Source organism: Canis lupus, chromosome 6 (assembly GCF_003254725.2).
Source record: "Canis lupus dingo isolate Sandy chromosome 6, ASM325472v2, whole genome shotgun sequence".
Classification (NCBI taxonomy): Eukaryota; Metazoa; Chordata; class Mammalia; order Carnivora; family Canidae; genus Canis; species Canis lupus.
The window spans coordinates 42,422,357-42,448,258 of NC_064248.1; the positions used below are offsets into that span (position 1 = coordinate 42,422,357).

General features: G+C 43.8%; 1 protein-coding gene and 1 long non-coding RNA gene across 3 annotated transcripts in view; one reads left to right on the forward strand and one right to left on the reverse strand.

Moving 5' to 3' along the window:
• On the reverse strand, nt 1-20,418 carry SARS1 (seryl-tRNA synthetase 1). Of its 2 annotated transcripts, none has more exons than XM_025417373.3 (11): nt 20,181-20,418; nt 12,887-12,957; nt 9,408-9,485; nt 8,073-8,231; nt 6,949-7,092; nt 6,045-6,200; nt 2,949-3,170; nt 2,248-2,377; nt 1,793-1,950; nt 978-1,107; nt 1-389 (listed from the first exon to the last, which is right to left on the reverse strand). In XM_025417373.3, exons 1-11 carry the CDS (start codon nt 20,314-20,316, stop codon nt 232-234), a joined length of 1,542 nt encoding a protein of 513 aa, XP_025273158.1. In that variant the 5' UTR covers nt 20,317-20,418; the 3' UTR covers nt 1-231. The 2 variants fall into 2 exon arrangements, with proteins under 2 accessions (XP_025273158.1, XP_048966980.1); XM_049111023.1 differs by lacking the exon at nt 20,181-20,418 and adding an exon at nt 17,081-17,203.
• LOC118355028 (uncharacterized) overlaps nt 19,424-25,902 on the forward strand; it is a 14,555-nt gene continuing 8,076 nt past the window's right edge. The window contains exon 1 of the long non-coding RNA XR_004816628.2: nt 19,424-19,656. This is a non-coding gene — a long non-coding RNA (uncharacterized LOC118355028). The remainder of the gene's footprint in view (nt 19,657-25,902) is intronic.

The following is a 25,902-nucleotide window of genomic DNA, read 5'->3' on the forward strand; positions in this document are numbered from 1 at the left end:
TCTTCCTCAGAGATGCTTTATTACATGGTTTCATCAGTCATCAGAGAATGGATCCTATGCCCATGCAAGGAGACAGGAACATTGCGTTGTACATGGCAGACTGTTCCCCTTTTAGCAATGCAGTCAGATGGGGCGGGTGATGAGTGGGTGCCTGGCTTCCCTGCCCGTGGGCAGGCTCTGAGATCCCAGTGGACAGAAATGAAAGCCTGACAAACTGGGAGGAAGGAATGTTCAGGAATCAGTGACCTCCATGTTCTGCAGCTGGCTTTCTAGGGGGACGTCTCTTGATGCCCCTTTCTTTTTGCTGCCCTCATGCTGCTTCTTCTGCTTCTTTGATGGCTCCTGGTCAATGGGTGCAGGCTTTACAAAGGGAATCAGTTCTTGGAGACCTGGAGGGAGAGAGCCAACTAAATAATCTATCGTTTCTCAGGAGTCAAAGCCCAAAGACTTCTGGGGAGAGTTCCATGAGACGATGATCCCTATGAACAAAAGGGCACCCATGATGGGAACTGGTTTCATTAATTCTTTTCTTCCACAGTCTGAATCTTAGCTGCACTTAAACAGGATGTCATACCTCTAGTGGCTACTTTCTCAACTTTGCCCCTGTAATGCCCAGCACCAGAAGACAGGGAAAGTTTTGGGGACTGTTTCTTTCTTTCTTTTTTTTTTTTTTTTTAAAGATTTTATTTTTTTATTCATGAGAGACAGAGAGAAAGAGAGAGAGAGCAAGAGAGAGAGACAGAGACATAGGCAGAGGGAGAAGCAGGCTTCATGCAGGAAGCCCGATGTGGGACTCGATCCAAGAGTCCTGGGATTACGCCTTGACCCAAAGGCAGACGCTCAACCACTGAGCCACCCAAGTGTCCCTGGGGACTGTTTCTGAACAAAAAAAGTTTATATATTCTGAAAGGGGGCTCGATATTTAGAGGATTATGAAGACAGAAGAAGAGGAAGATGGGCTGGACAGGCAGTTTTACCTGGTGGCATGAATTCCTTTAATTTCTCAGGCACGACGATGCCCTTCTCCGTCTGGTAGTTCTCCAGGATGGCGCAGATGGTGCGAGTGGTGGCGCACATTGTAGCGTTGAGCATATGGACAAACTCCACCTGCAAAGACAGGGTCCCCAGAAGGAGCATGGAACTCAATCTGGTCTCACTCATGACCAGGAACCAACCACTCAGCCAGACTCCCCCCAACTGTAACTATCCAAATCCAAAGCATTATTGATCTTTCTCTAGACTGACATTCTGATTAGTATTTATTGCCTATTACACAATTCCAGGAAGATTCCTCATACCTCCATGAGAGACTAGTAATAAGTCCTAGCAAACGGAGGAGAGTTGGGCCCTTTGAGGGCAGGAGGAAACTTCCATGGTGGCCTCTCCTTTTAACCCCTTTCAAGTCCCTGACTTGGAAAAGATTAGGGCCTGAAAACTGGGTTTGAAGAGATAAACTTACAAACCCAGACCTTCTTGGGTGAGAGAGAAGATAGGGCCTTCAACTTGTCTTCTGTAGACAAATGGGGATTATTCTTTATCTGGAGTCAGAGAAAACAAAGCCTCAAAGAGAAGAGCTAGAATTACCTTGTAGAATAGAGCTAGATTCAGGTTTCTAGCTAAAAGGACTCAGTCCTGATGCAGTAGAAGTCATTTTCAGATTCCCTTTTTGGTCTAGACTGAGAAGTTCAGATTTTCCCATGATGCTGGGACATAATGTTCTCTAAGGACTGAGAAATAAGATGGACCTGTTCTACATGAGGCCCTATTTCCCATCTCCTGAGGGGTCACCTACCTTGTCCATCATCTTCTTGGTTTGCCCATATCGGATTCGGAGCCGGCGAGCCTGATAGTCTGTGCAGTTAGAACAGGACACTAACTCACGGAAGGCTCCTGAGCCCGGAAACCAGGCCTCCAGGTCAAGCTTCTTACTGGCAGCGTGATTCAAAGAACCTGTAAGGAAAAACCCCTAGAATTCATGAAGGAGGGATGGTATTTCAGAAGACTGACCTTAAAAAAAAAAAAAAAAGAAGACTGACCTTTAGCAAACCTGAGGAATTCTTTAATTCTCATCCTATCCCCAGGAATGAAATCATGCCCAGATATTCTTATCACCAAATACTCCCAAGTGGCAAGAGTGTGATATTTTAATTAATGTGAACAATTAATTGGATTTGCAAGCTATTTCTTTGTGTGGCAGCTCACCCGGTGAGGGTAGTGTTCGTGGGACAAGGGAAAGGGAGTGGATACCTGAGACAATATTCACAATGTGGTAAGGGATCCCCAAAGACTGGTAGAAGTCTTCTGCGGTAGTAATCATCTCTTCGAACATCTCCCATGACTTGTTGTCATGTGGTGATGAGTAGACAAACTGTTCAATCTGCAGAGAGGGACCCAAGGAGACCGTGACAATGGGATGGGGCGAAAAAACTAAAGGGCTGAAATGGGAGATAGCCTTGCAGTGAAGACCTATTCCTATACCACTGGGAGTCAGGCAAGGCTGCCCGCTCCCTGCCCGCCCCGGCCCAGAGATTGGTGCTGGACGCGGCTGCAAGAACAAAGCTCCACGGAGTTCCTACCACATACACGCCAGGTCCTATTCTAAGTACTTTATCCCACCAACTAGCTGAATCCTCACAGCAGGCCTAATGAGGCGGGAGCTATCATCCTCCTCTTTTTGTAGAGGAGGAAACTGAGTGCGGAGAGGTTAAGTAACTTGTTCAAGGTCACACAGCTAAGCGGCAGAACTGCCACTGGGACTCGGGCAGCCTGATTCAAGAGTTGTGCTCACAGCCATTCTAGCATGTGCTTCTCAGGTAGAAACAGAGGTAGGCGGCAAGAGGGAAGACGGAAACCAGAGTGGGTCTGAGCAACACAGAGCCTGCCTCTCCTCTAACCACCTAGGAGAGACTGAGAAGGGTCCTACTCCCCACCCCAACCTGACCACTCACCTTCTCAAACTGATGGACTCGAAAGATGCCGCGGGTGTCTCGGCCATGGGAGCCCACCTCCTGGCGAAAGCAAGTGGACAGACCGGCATACTTGATTGGCAAATCCTCCGGCCGGAGCCACTCGTCCCGGTGTAGAGCAGCAATGGGCTGCTCTGAGGTGGCAATCAGGTATTTCTCGTCATAGGAATTGTCATCAGACTTTTCACTGCCTTTGCCAATCACCTGTAGGAGGAGGGACCTCTACTAGTTAAGAGTGAGGGATGAGGACCTCAGCCAGAGCAAGAAAGCACAGGGAAGATTCCAGTGATGAGATGGGAAGAATTTCCTTTAATCTCTGCCTAGAAGCGAGCAGGGGATGCTAAAAAGACAAAGGAGGGAATGAGTCACTCCAAAAATGGGATCCCTACTAGGGATCAGAGAAATGCAAATTAATAGGAGATAAAATACTATAATAATAGTTTTTTAGTTATCTAATAAATGAAGCATTTATAAATAATGTACAGTGGCCAATGATGGCAGTGCAATTAAACCTGAGCTGGTAGCAGTATAAATTAATCCACTCGGGATGCCTGAGTGGCTCAGTGGTTGAGTGTCTGCCTTCGGCTCAGGGCGTGATCCCAGAGTCCTGGGATTGAGTCCCATATTGGGCTTCCTACGGGGAGCCTGCTTCTCCCTCTGCCTATGTCTCTGCCTCTCTCTCTCTCTCTCTGTGTCTCTCATGAATAAATAAATAAAACCCTTAAAAAAAATTAATCCACTCAACAAATGTTTGTTAGGCATTTATTAAATGCCAAGTTTGCCAATGCTGGGCAAAAGGAGATAGTCTCTGCTTTCTTGGTGCTTATGAGTTAGTCTAGGGTTACACTCCTTGAAGAATCACTTTGGTGTTCAGCTAAAGAAAGTAACACAGAAGAAAAAAAGGTATAAACAGGACAAAGTTCACTGTAACATTACTTACTGATGGCAAAAAAAGAAGTCCCCTAAATATTTCAACAAGGGAAGAGTCGACTATCCTACATCCAGGCCAGGTAATATTATGTAACCATTTAAAAAATGTTGGTTATGAAGACTGTGAGGTAACACTGAAAAATGCTTCTGATATAATGCTGAGACAATTTATACACATTGTGAGGGAAATACGAGAAAATGATATATATATATGAAAAAAAGCCCCCAAAGGGATATTAAAAATGACAACTATGAGGTAATGGAAAAGAAGATGATTTCCCCCATCATTTCCAAATTTTATCATGTGGTATTATTTTAATTTTTAAAAAAGGAGGGTAGAGGGGCACCTGGGTGGCTCAGTGCTTGAGTGTCTGCCTTCAGCTCAGGGCGTGATCCCAGAGTCCTGGGATCAAGTCCCAGTTGGGTTCCCTGCATGGAGCCTGCCTCTCCCTCTGCCTCTCCTCCTTCTCCCTATCTGCCTTTCTCTGTGTGTGTCTCTCATGAATAAATAAATAAAATAATAAAAAAAAAAAAAAGAAGGGAGGAAACTTCCTCTGGGTCAGCATTTGGGGACCTAGAAGACTATGTTGCTACTTGACTGGGGGAATTTAGCCACTAGCCACATTTCAAGTGCTTAACAGCCACATATGGCTGGTGCTGTCAACTAGACAGTAGATACAGAACATTCCCATTACTGGGAATGTAGTAGAGAGTTCTACTGGACAGCACTGCTCCAGAGAAGTCACAAGCTGAGATTATTAGGCAAGAAGTGCCAGCCCAAACTCTCACTATGGGGACCTGTGATTCTTCCCATATATGGATCCAAGAAGTATCTGGAGAAGAGATGGAAAATGCAGGAAACATAGGAGGTACCTACTACCTAGTGTCTCTCTCATAATCCTCCATGAGAAACCAAGTTTCTCTCTGATGTTCCCTGCAGGGTATCTTTCTAAAGCTCTGTAAGTGATTATCCAGTCTTGGGGTTGAAATGAGGAAAACAAGAAAAGAAGGCAGATTTTGGCCGATACATGAACATTCCCTTCTTCACTAAAAGAAAAGGAAAGGACTCCTGGGTGGCTCAGTCAGTTAAGTGTCTGACTCTTGATTTTGGCTCTGATCATGATCTCAGGGTCATGGGATCCAACCCTGCATTGGTCTCCATGCTCAATGCAGAGTCTGCTTGAGATTCTCTCTCCCCTGCTGGCCCTCCCGTCACGCATTCTTGCTTGCTATAAATGAATGAATGAATGAATGAATGAATGAAATCTTATAGAAAGAAAGGGAAGAAGAGAGGGAGAATACCAAGGTTAGACTAATGCTCAGGGTTTACAGAGTATTTTGCTTCCCACTGTATCTTAAATGAAAACATAACTAGAACTCATCAATAGGACTCCTTGGGAAGAAGTTCTATTAAAGGTGAGTCAGGTGAGCCCAAGAGCATTGTCTAACTCCTGCCAATAAGAGCCAAGTCACTCCCTTCTGACAGAATGGTCTTGAAGGGGAGAGACAAGTGAAGAGTGGACTATGCTGTTGAGGGGCAGCCATTAGCAGAGACACTCTAGAAATTCTGAGTGCTAGGTATAGACTGGGGGCACCACAGCTGGTGTTGGAACCAGCTCGTCAGAATGACCTGACTCTCAACGTGAATCCTCTGGCTCTCCCTAAGATAGTCTGTGGCTGAGAAAGAGCCACAAACTGGAAGCCACATCCATCCCAAGGAAAATATGTCTCGCTGTCTAGAAACTTCCAGTTTGGGGATAGGAGGAGGAGGATAGGGGAAGATCAGCCACTTCTATAATAGTCTTCCATCCAAGCACTCAAAAAGTATGCTTCTTTTCAAAGCCCCTGGTGTTAAAGTATGCTCAATTTAGGAAAGTCATGTAGATTATCTGGGAAAGTCAAAACAGGCTCTATGTCTACATTGTCCAGTATGGTAGCCACTAGCCTTATGTGGCTATTTAAGTCAGAATTAATAAAAATAAAAATTTTACTTCCTCAGTTGTACTAGCTATATTTTAAGTGCTTGGCAGCCATGATACAGAGTATTTCCATCACCGCAGGAAGTTCTACTGGGCAGCACTGCTCTGTGTCCTTGAAGTTAAACTTCATAACTTAAGTCAGTCTGCTGTGTTGCCCCAGGCTACTCACCTTATAAAGTTCTTCGTCAAACTGGCTGAGCTGTGCCACTTCCTGCATGACCTCCTTCCTCATGAAAAAGGGGGTATAAATAGGAGTGTAGCCCCGACTCCCCAAGGTGCGAAGGGCGTACTGGATGAGCGCCTGTTCCAGGAACACCAGGACACCCTAAAGGAGCAGAGACAAGCACTGTGTGATTGGGTTCTGTTGCCATCGTGTTCATCTGCTAAAATTTACACTCAGAGGCAACTGGGGATATGCAGGAGGCCAGCAAAGACTGTGAACCCCAACACCTGACTCAAGAGAGTCTTTCTTAATACTAATGTCCAGCGTATCATCTAGGCACACTGTAAGGAAAAACAAAGTGAAGAAAAAAGGATTATGTGCCCAGGCTGCGTGGGAGAGCTTTTTTGCACTAGTTCTTAAAACACTGGGTTTCTGTATATGTTAGAGCATACTTATGTATACGTATATATGTACAGTATCTCCAAAATTATTTTCCCATGCCTTTCGGGAAGTCTCCTCTGAATTCATTTGCCCCTTGTCCCAACTGATCTGGGTTTGCTGCCTCTGCCTACCTGTGCTCACAGCTCTCACACCACAGCACTCATCACAGTGGGTCCTGATTCTTTGTTACTTGTCTGACTGTCCAATTACACTAAGGCAGACTGTTCCGATTCAGTCAGGACAACATATATTCATTATGGAGGGTCATGTAGTGGCTCTTGTTCTAGGGAATCCTGAGCAGCACTCTCCTGGCTAAGAGAAGTGCACCTAATTGCCAGTACGTTTGCAGTAGAAAGGCTGAAAACAAGTGGCGGATTTGTAGGCCTTTTTAAATAGGTTATGTTTTCCACACATATTTTTTTTTAGTTCTTTCTTTATAATCCCATCGCCACAGGTTCCTGACTCTTACCTTCAGGAAGTAACCTCGACTTCCAGCCACCACGGCCCCTTTTTCACCTTCAAAGCCATCTACCATTACCACCAGGTCCACATGAGAGTACTTCTTCCTGACTGTACAATCGCCCCAGATTCTCTCTACTTTGTTGTCAGCATCCTAAGGAAACAAGACCAGGAGAGAAAGATGCATGATCCCTGAATTCCACAACCTCAGTTTTCCAAACCCCATTCCAAGAACAACCTAGAGCTTTGCGGAACTACTGGTTAACTCAAACACCAGGTTTTGGTCATTGCGTATACAGACTAAGGAAGGGCATTTGCTAGAGCATTTGTGCTCAAAAGAGAAATAATAATTTACAAATTCTTAGTAGTGATTCTAGCCATGGAACTGAAATCATGAATTTCTAAGAGATCTGTTGTATTCTCACTTTTTTTTTTTTTACCCTTTTAAATGACTCCCTGAAAATCTAGCAACAGGACCCCCCACCCCCCATCAGCATTGCCTGGGGTACAGAGGAGAATGTAGATTTTTTTTTTTTTCCAGGCTCTCATTGGTCCTGGGGCCGTATGAGGGCGGGCTCAGGGCCCTGACCTCCCGAGTCTCCCACCCTAGCTTGCAATGAGTTTAATGCTCGTTCACCAGGGAATGAATGAAAGAGGCACAGATGGGCCCAGCCATGGCTGGGGTGTCAGGGAACAAAGGCAGGGCTCAGAGCAGCTTTGTGCCGGGGAAGCTCCCACTCAGCAGGAAACTTTTATCATGCAGATTTCCCTTCAACCTGCAGCTTCTCAGCAGGGTGTGGGTGAGGGGTGAGGTTGGTTTAGCAGATCCCTCCCACAGGACTCACTGCTACCACGGGCAACACGCAGTGGAGGACAGCAGCCGGATTTAGACGAGATTTCTGTGCCAGGAGTCTCCTCCTACCTGCCGTCTCTGCTACTTGCCAATCAGGCAACAATCTGACTCTTTCAATTCTCAATTGGTGGGCAGAGCGAATATACAAAGAGCCTGGTTCTGACACAAGGCCTATTATACAGAGAGTGCCAGCATTTCCCTGTCCTCCTCCCACCCTGCTCCCTCCCCAACAGAGAGGAGCACCGGCTAGGCAGCAGCCTGCTGTGGCACCCCACACCTACCTCATCATTGCTGATGGGCACTGAGGGATGCAGAAGGTTCCCGATCTCTCGGAGGTTCTCAAACCGCTCTGCTTCCAGCTTTATCCGCTCAGCATCACATTTTAGGATGGCTTCATCGATGAGGAGTCGGACTTTTTTAATTTGTGAGACTTTCAGGTTCTGTAGATGAACAGGCCAGGACTTAAGCAACAGCAAGCCGAGGACAGAGTAGGAATAAGACTCTGTTGTCCTAACCTTGTTGTGCTCTAATGACAACCCTTGTGATAGCATTTTTCAAATCAGTAATGAAGGCTTTCAAAGAACTGAGATTTCACACACACATACACCAGTACACAGTTTTGCCCTTACAAATGCATTGGCATTTTCTTCTGGGGTACCTAAGGCAGAGACGGATCAATTCTGGCCATTCTTTTCATTCCTACATATCTCAGGGGTTTTAACCCTGTAGCTCTTTTAAGAGCTCTTTCCCTTAACTTGTACTTTTTGATTTCCTGATTTAGCACTCTTATGTACTACATTTAATTGTTCCCTAGGAAGATTATAAATTTATTAGGAGTAAGAGACCCTGTCTTAAGCTATTTTGGATTCCTTCCTTTTTTTTTTTTTGGATTTTATTTATTCATAGAGACAGAGAGAGAGAGAGAGAGAGAGAGAGAGAGGCAGAGACACAGGCAGAGGGAGAAGCAGGCACCATACAGAGAGCCTGATGTGGGACTCGATCCCGGGTCTCCAGGATCACACCCTGGGCTGCAGGCGGCGCTAAACTGCTGCGCCACGCCACCAGGGCTGCCCTTGGATTCCTTCCTGCAAGTGTTTCAAACTATGATTTCCTGGGGACAGGAGAGCCCTTAGCAAGTGGGGCTGGACAGCAACAGCACCCCCAACTCAGCCCTTCAGGTACAGCAACTTTGTTTTTGTGTATTTATGCTCTCACTGTGCTTTTGTGTTATAGGTTTTAAGAATGGGTTTGGTGACCAAAAAACTTGAAAATTATTTTTTCTAGGTTCACTGTTGTGAATATTTACTGAATTATAATAAATTGAAAAATTCCTTGACTTTGTGAAAACAGATTTCTATAAACCAAACATAGCTTGGCTCCTTTTATCTTTTCTTCCTACTTTTGACTTTTCCACTTCATCCGTCCCCGGCTACTCGATCTAATAAATACTCAAGTATGGAGTCCAACGAGGGTGGAGGGGGACATTTCCCCACTGCACACATTCAAGGATGCCACAATGCTGTGTGGCGCCAAGTGTCAGCACTCACTTGTCTAGGAACAGAGTTACGATGGAAGAACAGAAATCCAGCCTAGAAAAGGGAAGGATAACAACTTACAGCTAAAGTGTCTGCAGTGAGGTCATCAAGATTTAATGCATCTTCTGGAATGGACTCATCTCCCACTGGCTCTTTTTTCTGCAAGGGGAAACAAAACAATACTACTAAATAAAAGAAAATTTCTGACATAGTTTTATAAGTACACCCCAGATTAATATATAAACAAACCTCAGAACTTGCTATATATCTGAAGGCTACAACACGTGAGAGAAAAAAATTAGTAAATTGGAAGCAAGAAAGTTTCGAGTCCTTATCCTGCTACTTTCTAGCTTTTTTGATCCTGGACAGATCAATTAATCCAGCGAGGTCAGAAAGCTGACATCAATAGGAACGTAAGAAGAATGACTGCCCTGGACATAGAGTAGTTATGGGCACCAAGAATGTGTGAAAAGGTTCACACTACTGTCCAGCTCTGGGGCAAGTGCCTGGGTGTGAATTTATGAAAACTTGTCCACACACTAAGAACAATTCCAGCACTGAGGCTAACAGGAAAAAATGGATAGGATAATAGAATATTAGGACGCTAAGGAACACAAAAATTTTGAGGAAAAAAGTCACAATCTGGAACTAACTTTAGAGCAATCAATGCAACTTGGCAAAACCATAGAACATACCCAGGGCTAGATTTTCTCCTCTCTGGTTTCTCTTCTCCTTCTTTATGATATTTTGTCAAATCATTTCCAATCCTTGCCCAGAGCCGTGAAGAAGATAATTTTAAGAGTCAGATTCTTCCCAAATTAAAAGGAATTAAAGAAAATTATCAAAGGCTATAATAACAAGATATGTAAGACCTCAGCAAAACTTGCATAAAAACAAGTTGAGGAAGTTCAGGGTCTGCTTTGCAAGACTAAATCACGTGCAATGTCCTAAAGATTTTTTTTTAATTCCATACATTTAACAATAGGCAATTATATTTATACAACCTCATATACCACTGCACAAAGCTGAGTCTTATAAAGAACTAAATCTTCTGAGGGTAAAGCATAGAAATTCTTTAGATTTATTATACACTCTCATATACTAAAGTGAGAAGTCAGGATGCTAACCATAACAAACTTACATCCTTCAGTGACTCAAGCAAAATCATCTTTAAAAACTGCAAAAGTCTGAAAATCTCAGAATGAGTCTTGTTAAGAATAAGCAGAGACAACTGAGGTTGAAATAAATGGCCTAAATCTCAAGATTTTCCATTTAGTAGCCAAGAGAGCTGAGGCCCCTCTGTTATCTGATAATCCCTCAGGGCAGCAAATTCAAGTTCCTGAGTTCAAGTTCTGACTCTACAACTAATTTATGTGATTTTAGGCAAGACCCTTAATTTCCTAAGCCTATTCTCTTGCCCTTTTAATAAGGTTGACAAATGTACTGTCCATATTCCAGGTTTGCAGCAAAGATCAAAACCACTAAAATAGGGCAGCCTGGGTGGCTCAGTGGTTTAGCACGCCTTCAGCCGAGGGTGTGATCCTGGAGACCTGGGATTGAGTCCCACGTCGGCTCCCTGCATGGAGTCTGCTTCTCCCTCTGCCTATGTCTCTACCTCTCTCTCTCTCTGTGTGTGTGTGTGTGTCTCTCATGAATAAATAAATAAATAAAATCTTAAAAAAAAAAAAAAAAAAACTACCGAAATGAGATGTAAGCAGAAGAGTTTTTAATACTTTCAAGTGCTATACAAATGAAAGCACTGCTAAAATCATTCTAGTTAAATATTTTATTTATTATGACAAACACAGAGAGAGAGAGAGAGAGGCAGAGACACAGGCAGAGGGAGAAGCAGGCTCCATGCAGGGAGCCTGACATGGGACTCGATCCCGGGTCTCCAGGATCACGCCCTGGGCTGAAGGCCACCGGGCTGCCCCTAAAACCATTCTAATGCATAGTAAGGGAGTAACTTAGTAGACAGTAAGTTAACACTGGTTGTGGAGCTACAATGAAGGGATATAAGAACGCTATTGCAAATGAAAACACTCCCATCTTCTTGCTAGGAAAATGCTAGGCTGGCATTATCTATATATGTGCTCCAAAGAATATACAGGCAGGAGTGCACGCTGGAATTAACATAATTATGGGGACTTTGACATGCAAATATTAAGCATCTTGAGTCCCAAAGGAAGAAAACTGTATGATTATTGGTATCAATTTCCACAGCCAATCACAAGCTGAAAGTGTAACAAAATACCGTTAAAGAGAAGGATTCAGACTATCTGTGAAGTGTAAGGTACTAGAATCCGGAGGGAGTCTTTCTATTATACTCTTTACTGGTTCAGGTTCCAAAATTTTATGATTTTGTGGTTTAGTTTAGAGGTTTACAACTTAAAAATGAGACAGGTTTGAGGGAGCAGTTAATATGTTTTTTTAAAAAATGACTAAGGGGCTAAGAGGATGTTTTTGAAGAAAGATTAAAAGCATAAACTATTCTGGATACCAAAGCAAGGCCAAACTAAAACTTAATATTCTTCAAGCACAGGAAGGATTTTTTGGATGAAGGCCAGAAACTACTTGCCCTCCGCTGTTACTTGCAATTGCAGAATAACTACAATGTTCTAGGCATTGTGCCAGGTTCTCCACATTTAAAAAATTTCGTTCTCACAATTCTGTTCTATGGGTAACTGTTAGTATTGTCATTTCACAGATGAGAAAACTGAAGCTCAGAGGTTAACTTGACTAAAGTCACACAGCCAACAATCCAGGATTTGGACTCCTTATATGTGCTCTTTCCATTAAAGAGCATGACTACAGTGAGACAGAAATCTCAAGTCCGCCCTAAGAAAACCTTTCTGGCACTGTAGATTACACTTAAGGAGTAATTGGATAAGAAAAAAAAAAAGGAATAATTGAATAAGATTGCTGGTGGAATTTATATTTATTATAAAAACAAAACAGGCAACGAATGAGCAATGTGGCAAGAATCTTACCTGGCTACATACAGACTCTGTGCCCCCCAAACTTACATGTTGAAACCTAATCCCCAATGTGCTGGCGGTTGGAGGTGGGGTCTTTCAGAGGAGATGAAGTCATGAGGACAGAGCCTTCATAAATGGTATTAGTGCCCTTATAAGAGACTCCAGAGAGCTCCCTTCTACCACGTAAGGACACAATGAGAAGGCAGCTGTCTATGAACCAGGAAGTGGGTCTTCACCAACACGAAATCTGTCAGCGCCTTGATTTTGGATTTCTCAGTCTTCTGAACGGTGAGAAATAAACTGCTCTTGTTTATATGCCGCCCAGTCTATGGTATTCTGTTACAACAACCCCAAGGCACTAAGACTTATCCAAAGACAGAAGATGGACTCCCCGATCCCTGAAAGTACTTCTTAGTTCCCTTGCCCACTACCTTTCTTTTTAAAGATCTGCCCCTTTGGGAAGAAATTCAGTGTCTCACAGAATTAGTTACACACTAGGTCAGAAACTATGTGAGTATTAACTAAGAGTAAGATGAAATACCTCTGGCTCAAGCTCTCAAGGCTGTTACCTAGTTCTCTTACCTTCATTTTCTCTCCAATTGTCTTGCTGCATAGGTTCTTCAGCTTGTTCAAGTTGTCTGCCCGAAATCTGCCTGAAGAATAAACAATCCAAGAATATATCAAAGATACGCACATAATTAAGAACAACACCCGTTCCCCCATCACAGCTCAACAGTCAGAGCTAAAGGATCTCATGAAGTTGTGAAATCTTACAGCTTTAGAGTCCCAAATTTAGTTGGCAAATATTGGTGACAATGGGGTTCCCCCAGGATTTGGTGACAAGGGAAATTACCTTCTGGGACTGAATTTGGGAAGTATCATAACCTGGATGATGCCACAGTTGAGTAACACATCTGAGAAACCTGGGAAAAACTCAAGTAACTGTAACCTGCTCAATCGTCTTAAAATCCATTAACAAAACTGTGTGGTAAGCACTGGAACCTGGAGAGAGAGCAGGCCTGTTTCTAGTCCCATGAACTTGGTGGCTGCATCTCTCTGCCAGAAATGGTTAATGTTACTCCCTTTGCTCGACAGAAATCTCACCCGGCATCCTGGAGAATAGTAAGTTTCTTATGCTTTAGTTTCTTTGGGGGGAAGACGGTGCACTAATCAGCCTACATGGGTATTCTGGCCCAAACTAATATGTTGGTATTATGGTTCATTAACCTAAGTCTAATTAGCAAAAGTAGAACCTCTTGAATCCAAGCTTGAGCACCAACATGGTAAACAGCAAGTTTTTGACAGGTGTAATTGATAGAAATGAGACAGCTCCTAGGCAGCTGTTTTTCAAGGTTTTGCCAAACTTGAACTAAACATTAGTACAAAATCATCTACTTTCTCATTACACTGATTAGAGAGATGGGAACAGAAACATAGTCACCAGGGCCTGGAGAGGAGAGGGGAGAGAGAATGGACTCCAAAGGGACAGTAAGCGGGATCTCTGTGATGATGGAACAGTCCTGTCTTTTTTTTTTTTTTTTTTTAAAGATTTTATTTATTTATTCATGATAGACATAGAGAGAGTGGGGGGTGCAGAGACACAGACAGAGGGAGAAGCAGGCTCCATGCTAGGAGCCCGACATGGGACTCGATCCCGGGACTCCAGGATCATGCCCTGGGCTGAAGGCAGCACTAAACCACTGAGCCACCCAGGGATCCCGGAATAGTCCTGTCTTGAATGTGACAGTGCTTACACAAATCTACACATGGGATAAAGTTGCATAGAACTACACACACACACATACACACACACACACGAGTGCATGTGAAACTGGTGAAATCTGAATAAGGTTTGTGAATTGTAGCAATGTCAATTTCTTGGCTTTGATACTGTACCAGTTGTGTTAGACGTCATCAGTGGGAGAAACTGAGTGAAGGGTACACTGGACCTCCTTGTACTATTTTTGCAACTTCCTGTGAATCTATAACTATTTTGAAATTAAAAGTTTTTAAAAACTTTATTTAGTCCCTTCTATTTGCAAGGTCTCGTGTTAAGGGCTGGGAATAAAAAAGAAAACATCATGCTAGGTACTGAAAAGAAAACAATTAAAAAATAATATAACTGCTATTTCAATCAATGAATATAGTATATTCCTTCATTATCTTTAATTTCTTTCAGCAATGTTTTACAGTTTTCAGTGTAGGCACCTTGAATGTCATTTACTAAATGTATTCTAGGCATCAGATGCTTTTTGTTATTTGTATGTACAAATATCATTGATTCTGTATATTGTATACAGTGACCTTGCTAAATTTAAGTAGTTCAGTTCTGCATACACAATCAAGTCATCTGCAAATAATGACAGCTTTACTTCTATACCAATCATTTTTTTTTTTACTGAGGTATAACTAATATACAACATTGTATTAGTTTCAGGTGTACAACATAATGATTTGATATTTGTATACAAGGCAAAATGATCACCACAGTAAATCTAATTACCATCGGTCATCACACTCTACTCCAATCTTTCTTTTTTTTTTTTTTTTAAGTAGGCTCCACACCCAAAATGGGGCTCAAACTCACAGCCCTGAGATTAAGTGTCACATGCTCTACTGACTGAGCCGCCAGGAGCCCCTCCTTTTTTTTTTTGCCTTATATCATACTGTCTAGAACCTCCAGCACAATGTAAATCAGAAGTGGTGGTAACAGATATACTTGTCTTGTTCCCAACTCAGGGGGAAAGCATTCAACATTCATCATTAAGAATGTTAGCTATAGGTTTTTTGATAAATATCTATTATCAGATTAAGGTAGTTCCCTTCCATTCCTAGGTTCCTACATTTTATCATGAGCAATTGGAGCAACATGGGAAAAAAAATAAACTTCATCCCTATCTCACATCATATACCAAAATCAATGTGGAATGAATCATCCACCTAAATGTGATAGGCAAAGTAATAAAACTTCTAGAAAATATATTGGAAAATCTCTTCAGGAACTTGGGAATGAAAAGATTTCCTAAACAAACACAGGCAGCAAAAACTACAAAGAAGAGAGCAATAAATTAGACTTCATTAAAATTAATGAACTCTTTAATTAATTAAAGTGAACTATTTAATTAATTAATTAACTCTTTAAAAAGAGTCAGACTCTTTTTTTTTTTTTTTATATTTATTTATTTATGATAGACATAGAGAGAGAGAGAGGCAGAGACACAGGAGGAGGGAGAAGCAGGCCCATGCCGGGAGCTTGATGTGGGACTCAATCCCGGGACTCCAGGATCGCGCCCTGGGCCAAAGGCAGACGCTGAACCGCTGAGCCACCCAGGGATCCTGAGTCAGACTCTTTTTAAAAAGAGATTTACTTATTTTAGTAAGAGAGAGAAAGAGAGCATGAGTGGGAGGAGGGGCAGAGGGAGAAGGAGAGAAATCTCAAGCAGACTCTCCACTGAGCTCAGAGCCCACCATGGGGCTTGATCCCAGGACCCTGGGATCATGACCTGAGCTGAAATCAAGAGTCAGATACTTGGGATCCCTGGGTGGTGCAGCGGTTTAGCGCCTGCCTTTGGCCCAGGGTGCAATCCTGGAGACCCGGGATCGAGTCCCACATTGGGCTCCTGGTGCATGGAGCCTGCTTCTCCCTCTCCCTGTGTCTCTGCCTCTCTCTCTCTCTCTCTCTCTGTGTGACTATCATAAATAAATAAAAATTAAAAAAAAAAAAAGTCAGGTACTTAACCGACTGAGCCACCCAGGCACCCCTAAAATTAATCATTTCTGTTCATTAAAAGACTGAAAGAGTAAGAAGCAAGTCACAGACTGGGAGAAAATATGTGCAATATAAATATCTGACAAGGTCTTATATCCAGAAGGGATAAAGAATACCTACAAATAAATAAGAAAAAGACAGGTAATCAAATAAAAACTGGTCAACATTCTTGAACAGACACTTCTCAAAATAGGCTATCCAAATACTAACAGGGATATGAACAGGTGCTCAATACCTTTACTCACCAGGATAATGCAAATTAAGACCACAAAGAGATACCACTACATATCCACCAGAATGGCTAAAATTGAATAGACTGCCAATATTTAGGACAAGGCTGTAGAAAAACTAGAACTCTTATTTTGCTGGTGAGAGTGTTGATTGCCATTAACTACTTAGGGTAACTATCTGGTAATACCTACTAAATCTAAACATGTATCTATCTACTTTATGATCCAGCAACTCCACCCATATATACCTAACAGAAATGAGTGCCTCCATATACCAAGACACACAAAGCAATATTCATAGCACTTTATTCATAATACCCTCAAATTGGTAACAATCAGAATGTCCATCAATAGAATTGATTGGTACATTTACATAATGGATAATTGGTATATTTACATAACGGAGTACTACATAGCAATGAAAATGAACCAGCCACGAAGCCACATGAAGATAGAATAATTTTATAGACATAATTCTGAGGGAAAGAATCCACATACAAAAATATCTACATAAGTCCATTTACATTAAGTTTAACATCAAGCAAAATTAATTTATGGTGACAGAGGGCAGAACACTGTTATTTTTGGAAGGGGCATGAGAGAGCATGCTGGGGTGCTGTAAATGTCTTCTTTGATCTTGACCTGGGTGGTGGTTAGATACATATACAGCTTTATAAAACCCATTAAGCTGCACATGAAAATCTGTACATTTTACTGAATACATCTCCATAAAAAATAAGTTTAAAAAGGTTGTATCTAAAAGCAGTATAGGGGCACCTGGTGGCTCGGTTGGTTAAGCATCTGCCTTCGGCTCAGGTCATGATCCCACATCAGGCTCCCTGCTCAGGGGGGAAACTGCTTCTCTTCCCTCTGCCACTCCCCCTGCTTGTATTCTCGCTTGTGCTCTCTCTCTCTGTCAAATAAATAAATAAATAAATAATCTTAAAAAAAATAAAAGTAGTATAAATGTCACAACAAGATATATAATACGTGGAGAACACTCAACAAATGAGGTAGTGCTATGGGAGCAGAGTTAATTTCGCGAGGAGGCTGATGGGAATGGGGGCAGCAGCCTGATAAGGAATATCCAAGAAGAGGCAACAATCATGGACATGTGAAAGAGCAAACATGTAACATAACAAGTCTAGAACAAAGAGTGGAGGACAAATGTGGGAGAGTGACAGAAGGTGAGGCTAGGAAGACATGCAGGGCTTTGTAAACTGTCTTAACTAATTTGTATTTTTATGCTTTAGGGCTACACTGTCTGATATGGTAGCCACTAGGTAGGAAGCATTTGAAACATGGAAGGGGAGGGGGAGAGGGAGAAGCTGACAAGCAGACACCCCACTGAGCAGGGAGCCCAACTTAGGACTCGATCCCAGGACACTGGGATCATGACTTGACCTAAAGTCAGAAGTCAGACACTTAACCAACTGAGCCACCCAGGGGCTCTCAGACAGCACTGCTTTAAGGTAAGAATATCAACTGCAAGACTTAAACCTGTAAAATGATTAGATTTGTATTCCAAAAAAAAAAAAAAAAATCACATGTCCTGGATGTGGCCTTGCGCTAGATGAGATCTCAGTAAAACTGAAGGCAGTGAGAAAGTGCTCGAAATGAGGACCCGGCTTAAGGAGTGTGCAATAAGGCAGTAAAGAAAATTTTCATTCACAATAGCACAGGCTAGATAGAATTCCTGTAACTACCAGATTTCAAGATACGTTGAAATCTAGCAGCTTTAAAAAAAGAAAAAAATCTAGCAGCTTTGTAAATAGTTGAGACAAATGCTTATTATATACCCAAATGTGCCCTTGCTATATTACTCTGAACTAAAAAGAAGAATCACAGTTTGAATCCTTGGAGTTAGAAGAGTTGTGGTAAACTTCAATGTGATACTACGACTCCAAGTTATAGGAGACGTCTGTGTTCCACACAGAGCCCTAGTGGCATGTTGCATGTCTATAGGTAGACAAATAGATATACGTGTGAAGCCTGCTCTGTCCTGTCAGGGAACATATGAGTTTTTGGTTTTTTTTCTTTTTATTTTTTTAAGATTTTATTTATTTATTCATGAGAGACATAGAGACAGAGAGAGGCAGAAACACAGGCAGAGGGAGAAGCAGGCTCCATGCAGGGAGCCTGATGTGGGACTCGATCCTGGGTCTCCAGGATCACACCCTAGGCCGAAGGCGGCACTAAACTGCTGAGCCACCCAGGCTGCCCAACATATGCGGCTCCGCGTTACACGTCCTTGTTGCAGCCAATGACAGAAGAACCTTGATATAAGATAAGATCTGTCAATGTCCAACAGGGGCAGCCCAGGACTTGGGAAAAAAAATCATTAATTCCTTTTGGCTGCAAAGAGAATATTGGGAAGGGACATTAGGTAGAAAAGAATCAAATCAACAAATGTGTTGAAAAGAACCTACATAAACTGTTTTTCATACAGAAGGCCAAAGTGCCCCCAGTACAGAAGATACTCGTGAATTCACTAAACCTTTGTCAAGCCCTTACCAAGCACCAGGTAGATACTGGGATGTTATTTATATACCCCCTGTATGTGTACGTATACCCTTGCTATTGGGACATACAGGCGAATAAAACACAAACCTGTCCCCAAAGAACTCCTCCTCTCACCACAAATCCACTCATTAAGCAAGCAACAAAACTTCCTGTGGATGTGTACATCTTACACAAGAGACTAACACATTCAAAGTCATTTAACAGCTGTACACAAAATCAAATACTTCTGACTTCCAATTCAGTAAAAGTGTCCAGTCTGGTTTTTTTTCCTTCCTTTAATTTAATTCCATTGCAACTCAAAAATTCAGATTGAGATTTAGGTGGTGGGATCTCATGGTCAAACAAATAACACATCTGAATGATTGAGACTACAGAATCAGCAGAAAACAGAAGTTAAACAAATACCCTCTATCCACCCAATACTCTGATAAATTTAGGAAAACCAATTTTCCTAATAAAACTGCACCGCACTCTTGGACAGCGAGGGCCTTTGCAGCGTGCTGTCATAAAACCTGGCTCCCAGTTGCTTACAGACCTATTGCATCAGACAAAAAAATGAATCACGTGTGCTTGACAGCTTCCGGCCAGTCAGTGACTACCCCGGGTCAACTCAGGCAGAAGCTGATAGGCGGTTCTGTGGTTTTATTTAGCTTCATGAAAGATGCCCGGATCAGTCCCAGGTTCTAGACCAACTCTGATAACGTCTTTTCAGGAAAACTTGCACAAATCACAATTAAACGGGATCCATGGTTACAAGGTTGTTCTCGCCCACCGCACTCCTCTCCCCGTATCTAGTCTCCTACGGAAAAGGCCTCCATCCATTCGTAAAGGTACGCCTGCAGGTCACAGGGATGACCTTCCCCAAAGCTCCCGGTTTTAGCCAGGGGCGGCTTCCAAAGTCCCCAAATACTTGCAATGTGGGTGGACCGAACTATTAGGCGGCAGATGCGAGTCGGTGTCAGGCTGGAGCCTTCGGTCCTATCAGATTAGAGGCGGACCGCTCGGGGGCCTCGCTGAAGACAGGAAGGGACGCAAGGGGCCCAGAGGGGAGTGTTAGGAGCCCCCCCCCCCGCCCCGTTCTTCTGGCTACTCGGGCGGCCCTGGCCGGACGGCCCCGGTGCGCACGCGCCCCGCTCCTCCGCGACACCACAGCCCGGCGCCGGCGCGCCAGGAGGGAAGAGATGGGACGGCCGGGCCGCACGCCGCCCTCTAGGGCCCAGCGAGGGCCTGGGCGTCACCGCCGCGGGGCAGGCCGCCGGGGAGGGCGTGGGGGAGGCCGCCGGGGAGGGCTGGGAGCGGTCGGGAGAGGCAGCGTGGACTGCGCCCGGGCTACCCCGCGCTTCCCGGTACTTACAGCGTCGCCACTCGCCGTCCGCCCTCACCAGCTGGTCCACGAGCCCCGGGTCCTTGAAGCGCTTCTCCTGCGTCTCTCGGATGAGGGCTGGGTCGCCTCCTTTATCCACCCGAAACAAATCCAGATCCAGCACCATGTTTCCTTGCCGCAGCCAACGCTGAGGGACGTGAGGAACGGAGCCCGGCACCGGCGGCCGCCGCACTGCGCCGGCGCTGACACGCCCTCCGCGCGCAGGCGCGGCCCGAGCGGCCCGAGCGCGCGGGCGCCCCCTCTCGGCCCGAAGCAGCGGCGCGGGGGGCGGCCCGCGGGGCGGCTGGGCCTGGTCCCGGGCTCGTGCGTCCTCCCCAGGGCCGCGCTCTGTGCGATCTCAGACTGTCCGGTAAAAGCGAGTGCCTGTCAGCATGGTCTCTGGCTTGGAAGCTAGAGCTTCCGATGGATGCCAGTCTTTGTTTTAACAGACGCGGTTCCTAAGGCTAGGCACTGTCCTTGAACCTCTGTTCCCTTCTCCATCTTCTTGTGGACAAGAATGACTACGGGCCTTAGTCCCTGGGTTACCTCAATTCGAGATTCCTGCTCTCCTGCCTTACAGCTAGAATACCTTTCTTAGCCTGATGATTGAGCAAATCAGATCGTCCTATTTCCAACCTTTAGAATCGCAGGATTGGAAAAGTGAGATTGAAATATTTTAGAGAGAGACATGAGATTTTTCCAAGGGCCTAGCAGATTTGAAGGCAGTATGAGGTATGGAAGTCACATCTAGGGTCTATTTAAAACTCCTTGAACAAAGATTTTACCATATTTTCATTTTATAATGTTTAGGGCTTTACAGTGGAATATTATGGTTGCATTTTGGAGCCAAGGTTATCAAAAAGTACTGCTGATAAGGAGATTATTTGGAGGATTAGGGAATAGATGATCTGTCCACCCCATCCTTCTAATTTACTGAGACTTTAGAGCCCCACCCCTAGTGCCCCACAGCTGGCTGTGCTAAGACCTTCTTGACCTTACAGCACTTGTATGGGTTCCTGTGATGAGGATATGGCATTGCTATCCCTGCTCCACAACAAGGAGTTACCAAGCCAACTTAGATGTAGTAGGGCGCTAAGGACAGTGGTAGAAGCTGACAGGTAGAGCACTGGAGGGAGGCTTGGGAAAGGGGGTTGTCTGGGTTTGCCTCCCTAGGTTCACTTTGCTTGGGATGCTAGATTTAAAACCAGTGGAAAGGACAGCTGCAGTCTCTGAAGAAAACATGCAAGAAAACTGTCTTCATAGTGTAAGGTTCCCCACAATCTTCTGAGGGCAAGGTCTGATAGGGGCTGACTGCTTCCATGTCAATGAAGGCACTGCCAAAGTGTGTAGTTTGCTAAGTTTCAGGACAGTGATGGGTGTTCCTGAGGCTACACTGGGGCCCAGGCCTAGGAGAGGAGGTTCACTGGGCCAATCCTATAAGGAGGTCATCAGTATAATTGGAAGGATGACCTTAAAATTCTGGCGGCTCCAAACTTTCTTAGGAATCAGAATGCCTGGGTGGCTCAGCGCTTGGGGGTCTGCCTTCAGCTCAGGGCCAGGATGGGATGGAGTCCCACATCGGGCTCCCTGCATGGAGCCTGCTTCACCCTTTGTCTATGCCTCTGCCTCTCTGTGTCTCTCATAAATTAAAAAGAAAAAAAAATTCCTTAGGAATTTTTGCCATTGGTCCGATCATTATATTATAGCCATCTTCTTTTAAAATGCTCATGTTACCTGATTAATAAATTAGCATAATAGCATACTTCATTCATCAGCTTAAAAATCATAAGATTTTTTAGAGCTGGAGGTGAATGTTAGCTAGCTACTAGACCAATAATTCTTTTATTTTTTTTAGACCAATAATTCTTAATCTTTTTTTTTTTCTTTTTAAATTTTTTTTTTTTTTTTTTACGATAGTTACAGAGAGAGAGAGAGGCAGAGACACAGGCAGAGGGAGAAGCAGGCTCCATGCCCCGGGAGCCCGACATGGGATTCGATCCCGGGTCTCCATGGTTGCGCCCTGGGCCAAAGGCAGGCGCCAAACTGCTGCGCCACCCAGGGATCCCTAATTCTTAATCTTTTCATCACCTTGTCCCTCATGTTTTAAAATGTTTGTCTAACAAACGTATTACAAAATTCATTTTCCTTTCTTACTAATCAGATAGTAATTAGAATTTCTGATCTACAGAAAATAAAGTATTACTACACAATGTTACTTTTTGCTAACACAAAAGCAAATCAACATAATACTTTAGTGATGGAGTGATGATGTGAAACCCTACCATTTTTGGATGTGTGGTTTCTATTAGGTTTTATTACTGAGAATAGCTATATGTGCTACATCTGAGGACTCGGGCTCGAAGGTTCAAGGAAAACAACTAGGCCAACCCCTTTATCTTCTGTACAAGAACACTGAGGCCCAGGGAAATTAAGCAATAGAGCCAAAACCTGAATACTGGTAAGACACTAAGATAGTCTCATGTTTGGGCTTGTCTGTTAGCATTCCTTAAGCAGAAAACAGAGGCTTGAGGAACTTGCTAGAAAATGTGGCTTAATTGAACACCAATAAAAAAAATAAATTTATAAATAAATAAGTAAATAAATAAATAGAAAAGAAAGAAGAAAGAAAGAAGAAAGAAAGAAGAGAAAGAAAGAAAGAAAAGAAAAGGAAAGGAAAGGAAAGGAAAGGAAAGGAAAGGAAAGGAAAGGAAAGGAAAGGAAAGGAAAGGAAAGGAAAAAGAGCGGCTTTTTCTCATAGGGCAGAGACTAGTTTTTGTATTTTTATTTCCACAGGACCTAGCATAGTGTCTTACACGTGGTAGGTGCTTATTATATCCTTATTGGGTGAGTGGGTTGCAGGGAATAGGCTGAGAGGTTAGAAGTTTGTTACAGGTTCAGGGAGTAGAGTCCTAGCTGCGATATTGCCTTGGGAGTCTGGGGTAGCTATTGGGCAGACTGAGGAGAATGGGTAGCTGTAGGGAGGGAGCAAGAAGTGAGGGAGCACCCAGCCACAGACGCCATCCTCAGATTTTACCAGTGCACATGCTTGGCAGTGTAGGAGGGCTCTCCTAGGCCTTGTTTTAGCACCTCTTTGCATTCCACTTTCTGTCTTGAGTCTAAGGGAGGATTTCTCAGTGTTGGACAAGCAAGCCCTATCCTCTCATTCCCAACTAGAAACCTTCAGTGACTACCTGTTGCCCTTGGGAGAACATCTCAACACAGCTTGCAAAGCCTTCCATGATCTGCCCTCTACCAAATTCTCTAAAATCTTCCCCTTATCTCTTGGCATTCCCTTCTCACATTCCCCATGCTGAGCTACTTGTAGCTCTCCTTTCTTGTCTCTGAGCCTTTATACAAACTGCTTCTACCTGGAACTCCCCTTCCCTCCTCTGATACTCCAAATGGGCTAATTCCTCCATCCTAGGGGAAGCTTTCTCTGATACACTATTCACCCCTCTCCCTGATTGGTGCAGCACCCCCCCCCCCCTTCTAGGTTCCTACAGCCCAGTAGCATTTATCATACTGGTACAGAAGAAACTGACAACCCAACTTCCAGCTTGAGGCTGCCCACTCCCTTCTATCAGAGAGACACAATAACAAAAGAAGTTAATGTTGCTGTCCTTGGACAATGAAGGAGGAAACCATCTAAAAATAACATGGGCAGGGAAAGCTGCCAGGATCTGGGGCGACTTTGATCCTTACTCTCTCTCTGTTAGAATTGGAATGAGGTGTCCATTCTCCTACCACACTGTATGGTTTGGGGCATTACGTTTTATGTGGGATTGTTAACTTCACTGATACGGAGTTAGTTTATATTCCAAATTCTCCTTGAATAGCTCTTACACTAGCCATGATTTTTTTAAAAGATTTTATTTATCTATTCATAAGAGACAGAGACCCAGGCAGAGGAAGAAGCACGCTCCTCACAGGGAGCCCGATGCAGGACTCAATCCTAGGACCCCGAGATCACGACCTGAGCCAAAGGCAGATGCTCAACCACTGAGCCATCCAGGTGCCCCTAGCCATGAACTTTTATATATGCAGCCTTACATGAGTTTCTTTTTTTTTTTTTTTAAAGATTTTATTTATTTATTCATGAGAGACACACAGAGAGAGAGGCAGAGAGAGAAGCAGGCTCCATGCAGGGAGCCCGATGTGGGACTTGATTCCAGGTCTCCAGGATCACTCCCTGGGCCAAAGGCAGGCACTTAACCACTGAGCCACCCAGGCGTCCCTTACATGAGTTTCTTTGTCTCTTCAACAGGCATTGTAGCTCTGTGGTTTTCTTTCTTTTTTTTTTGTGGTTTTCAATTAATTGTCTTCTTTAAGGTTTAGACCAAGACATTAGTATCTTCTTGCCTGTTCAGCTGACAGTGTATTTCACTTCTTTGTCAGTGATTGGGAAATCTTTAAAATAATTCACATATCCCACCTCCCATCCCAACCAATTTCTTTTCTTTTAAGATTTTATTTTTAAGTAATCTCTACACCCAACATGGGGCTCAAACTCAAAACCCTAAGATCAGAGCTGCATTCTCCATTGTTTGAGCCAGCCAGGTGCCCCTCCCGCAGTTTCTTTCTTTCTTTCTTTCTTTTTTTTCAAGATTTTATTCATTTATTCATGAGAGACACACACAGAGAGAGAGAGAGGCAGAGACAGAAGCAGGCTCCATGCAAGGATCCCGATGTGGGACTTGATCCCGGGACTACAGTATCACGCTTTGGGCCAAAGGCAGACGTCAAACTGCTGAGCCACCCAGGGATCCCCTCTCCCGCAGTTTCAAGCTTAGTCATGTCTGTTGTTTGTTTGTGACATTGGGACACTGTACAGTATATGGTTGAATCCATGTAAATTAACTATGGTACTCCCATGTCAGTGTTTCTTCACTATTGTGTCCGCAGTGGGTGAGCCAGGGTAAGTTTCACAGTGGGGTGATTTTGAAGGCTGGGTAGGGGTCAGTCGGGTGAAAAGGAAGGGGAGGGGCAAAGGCAGAGGCAGAGGCCGACACAGGGAGGCATGAAAGAGCTTATAAGTGAAGGATAGTCAAGTTGCTGGGACAGCAGGGTGTCTGACTTGCTCAGTAGAGCATGCAGCCGTTGATCTCAGGGTTGCAAGTTTTGAGCCCTACACTGGGCGTGGAGATTACTTAAAATCTTAAAAAAAGAAAAAAAAATCTTAAAAAAAGAAAAAACAACTTTAAAAAAATGTGGGTAGAGTAGAAGCAATTGTGGATAGAGAGGGGCAGGTATGCTATTAGGGACCTTCCATGCCACAGTACTCTGTTGGAGATGCAGTTTCTTAATCTATTACAATGAGGATAGTACCTGTCTCTAGTTTGGACCTTATACATAAGCAGGGGTGATATGTAAATATTAAGCCATCAGTACAACCAGGTACAACTCAGTCTGAGGGAAGCAACCAGCTGAGGGAAATCTTTTTATGGGGTTAAATGCTCTCAACTAGAGTGAAGGAAAAGTACTAATGCAGGAAAAGCCAGCTACCCCTGGAAATAATGGTAGGTCCCGATATCCCCTAGGATTTTCTCCACATCTCGTCTCTAAGAGTCCACCTCAGGCCCAAAGAATAGAATTTTACTTGTCTTTGTAGATACATTGTTATGTGGCTGGCCTCAGTGCCACCCCAGAGGAAACTAAACTGGAAAGGAAGGGAGGGAAGATGCTAAGTGATTTATATGAACTCTTTGATCCTCAC

What these genes read in the sequence shown, in the direction of transcription:
- SARS1 (XM_025417373.3), bottom strand. Translation starts at nt 20,316, where the DNA reads ATGGTGCTGGATCTGGATTTGTTTCGGGTGGATAAAGGAGGCGACCCA. An exon ending in CAATTGGAGAGAAAATGAAG is followed by an intron (nt 9,486 to 12,886) that starts GTAAGAGAACTA and finishes TTCCCCTTGCAG; the next exon opens with AAAAAAGAGCCAGTGGGAGA. An exon ending in CCAAGAAGATGATGGACAAG is followed by an intron (nt 1,108 to 1,792) that starts GTAGGTGACCCC and finishes CTGTCTTTGCAG; the next exon opens with GTGGAGTTTGTCCATATGCT.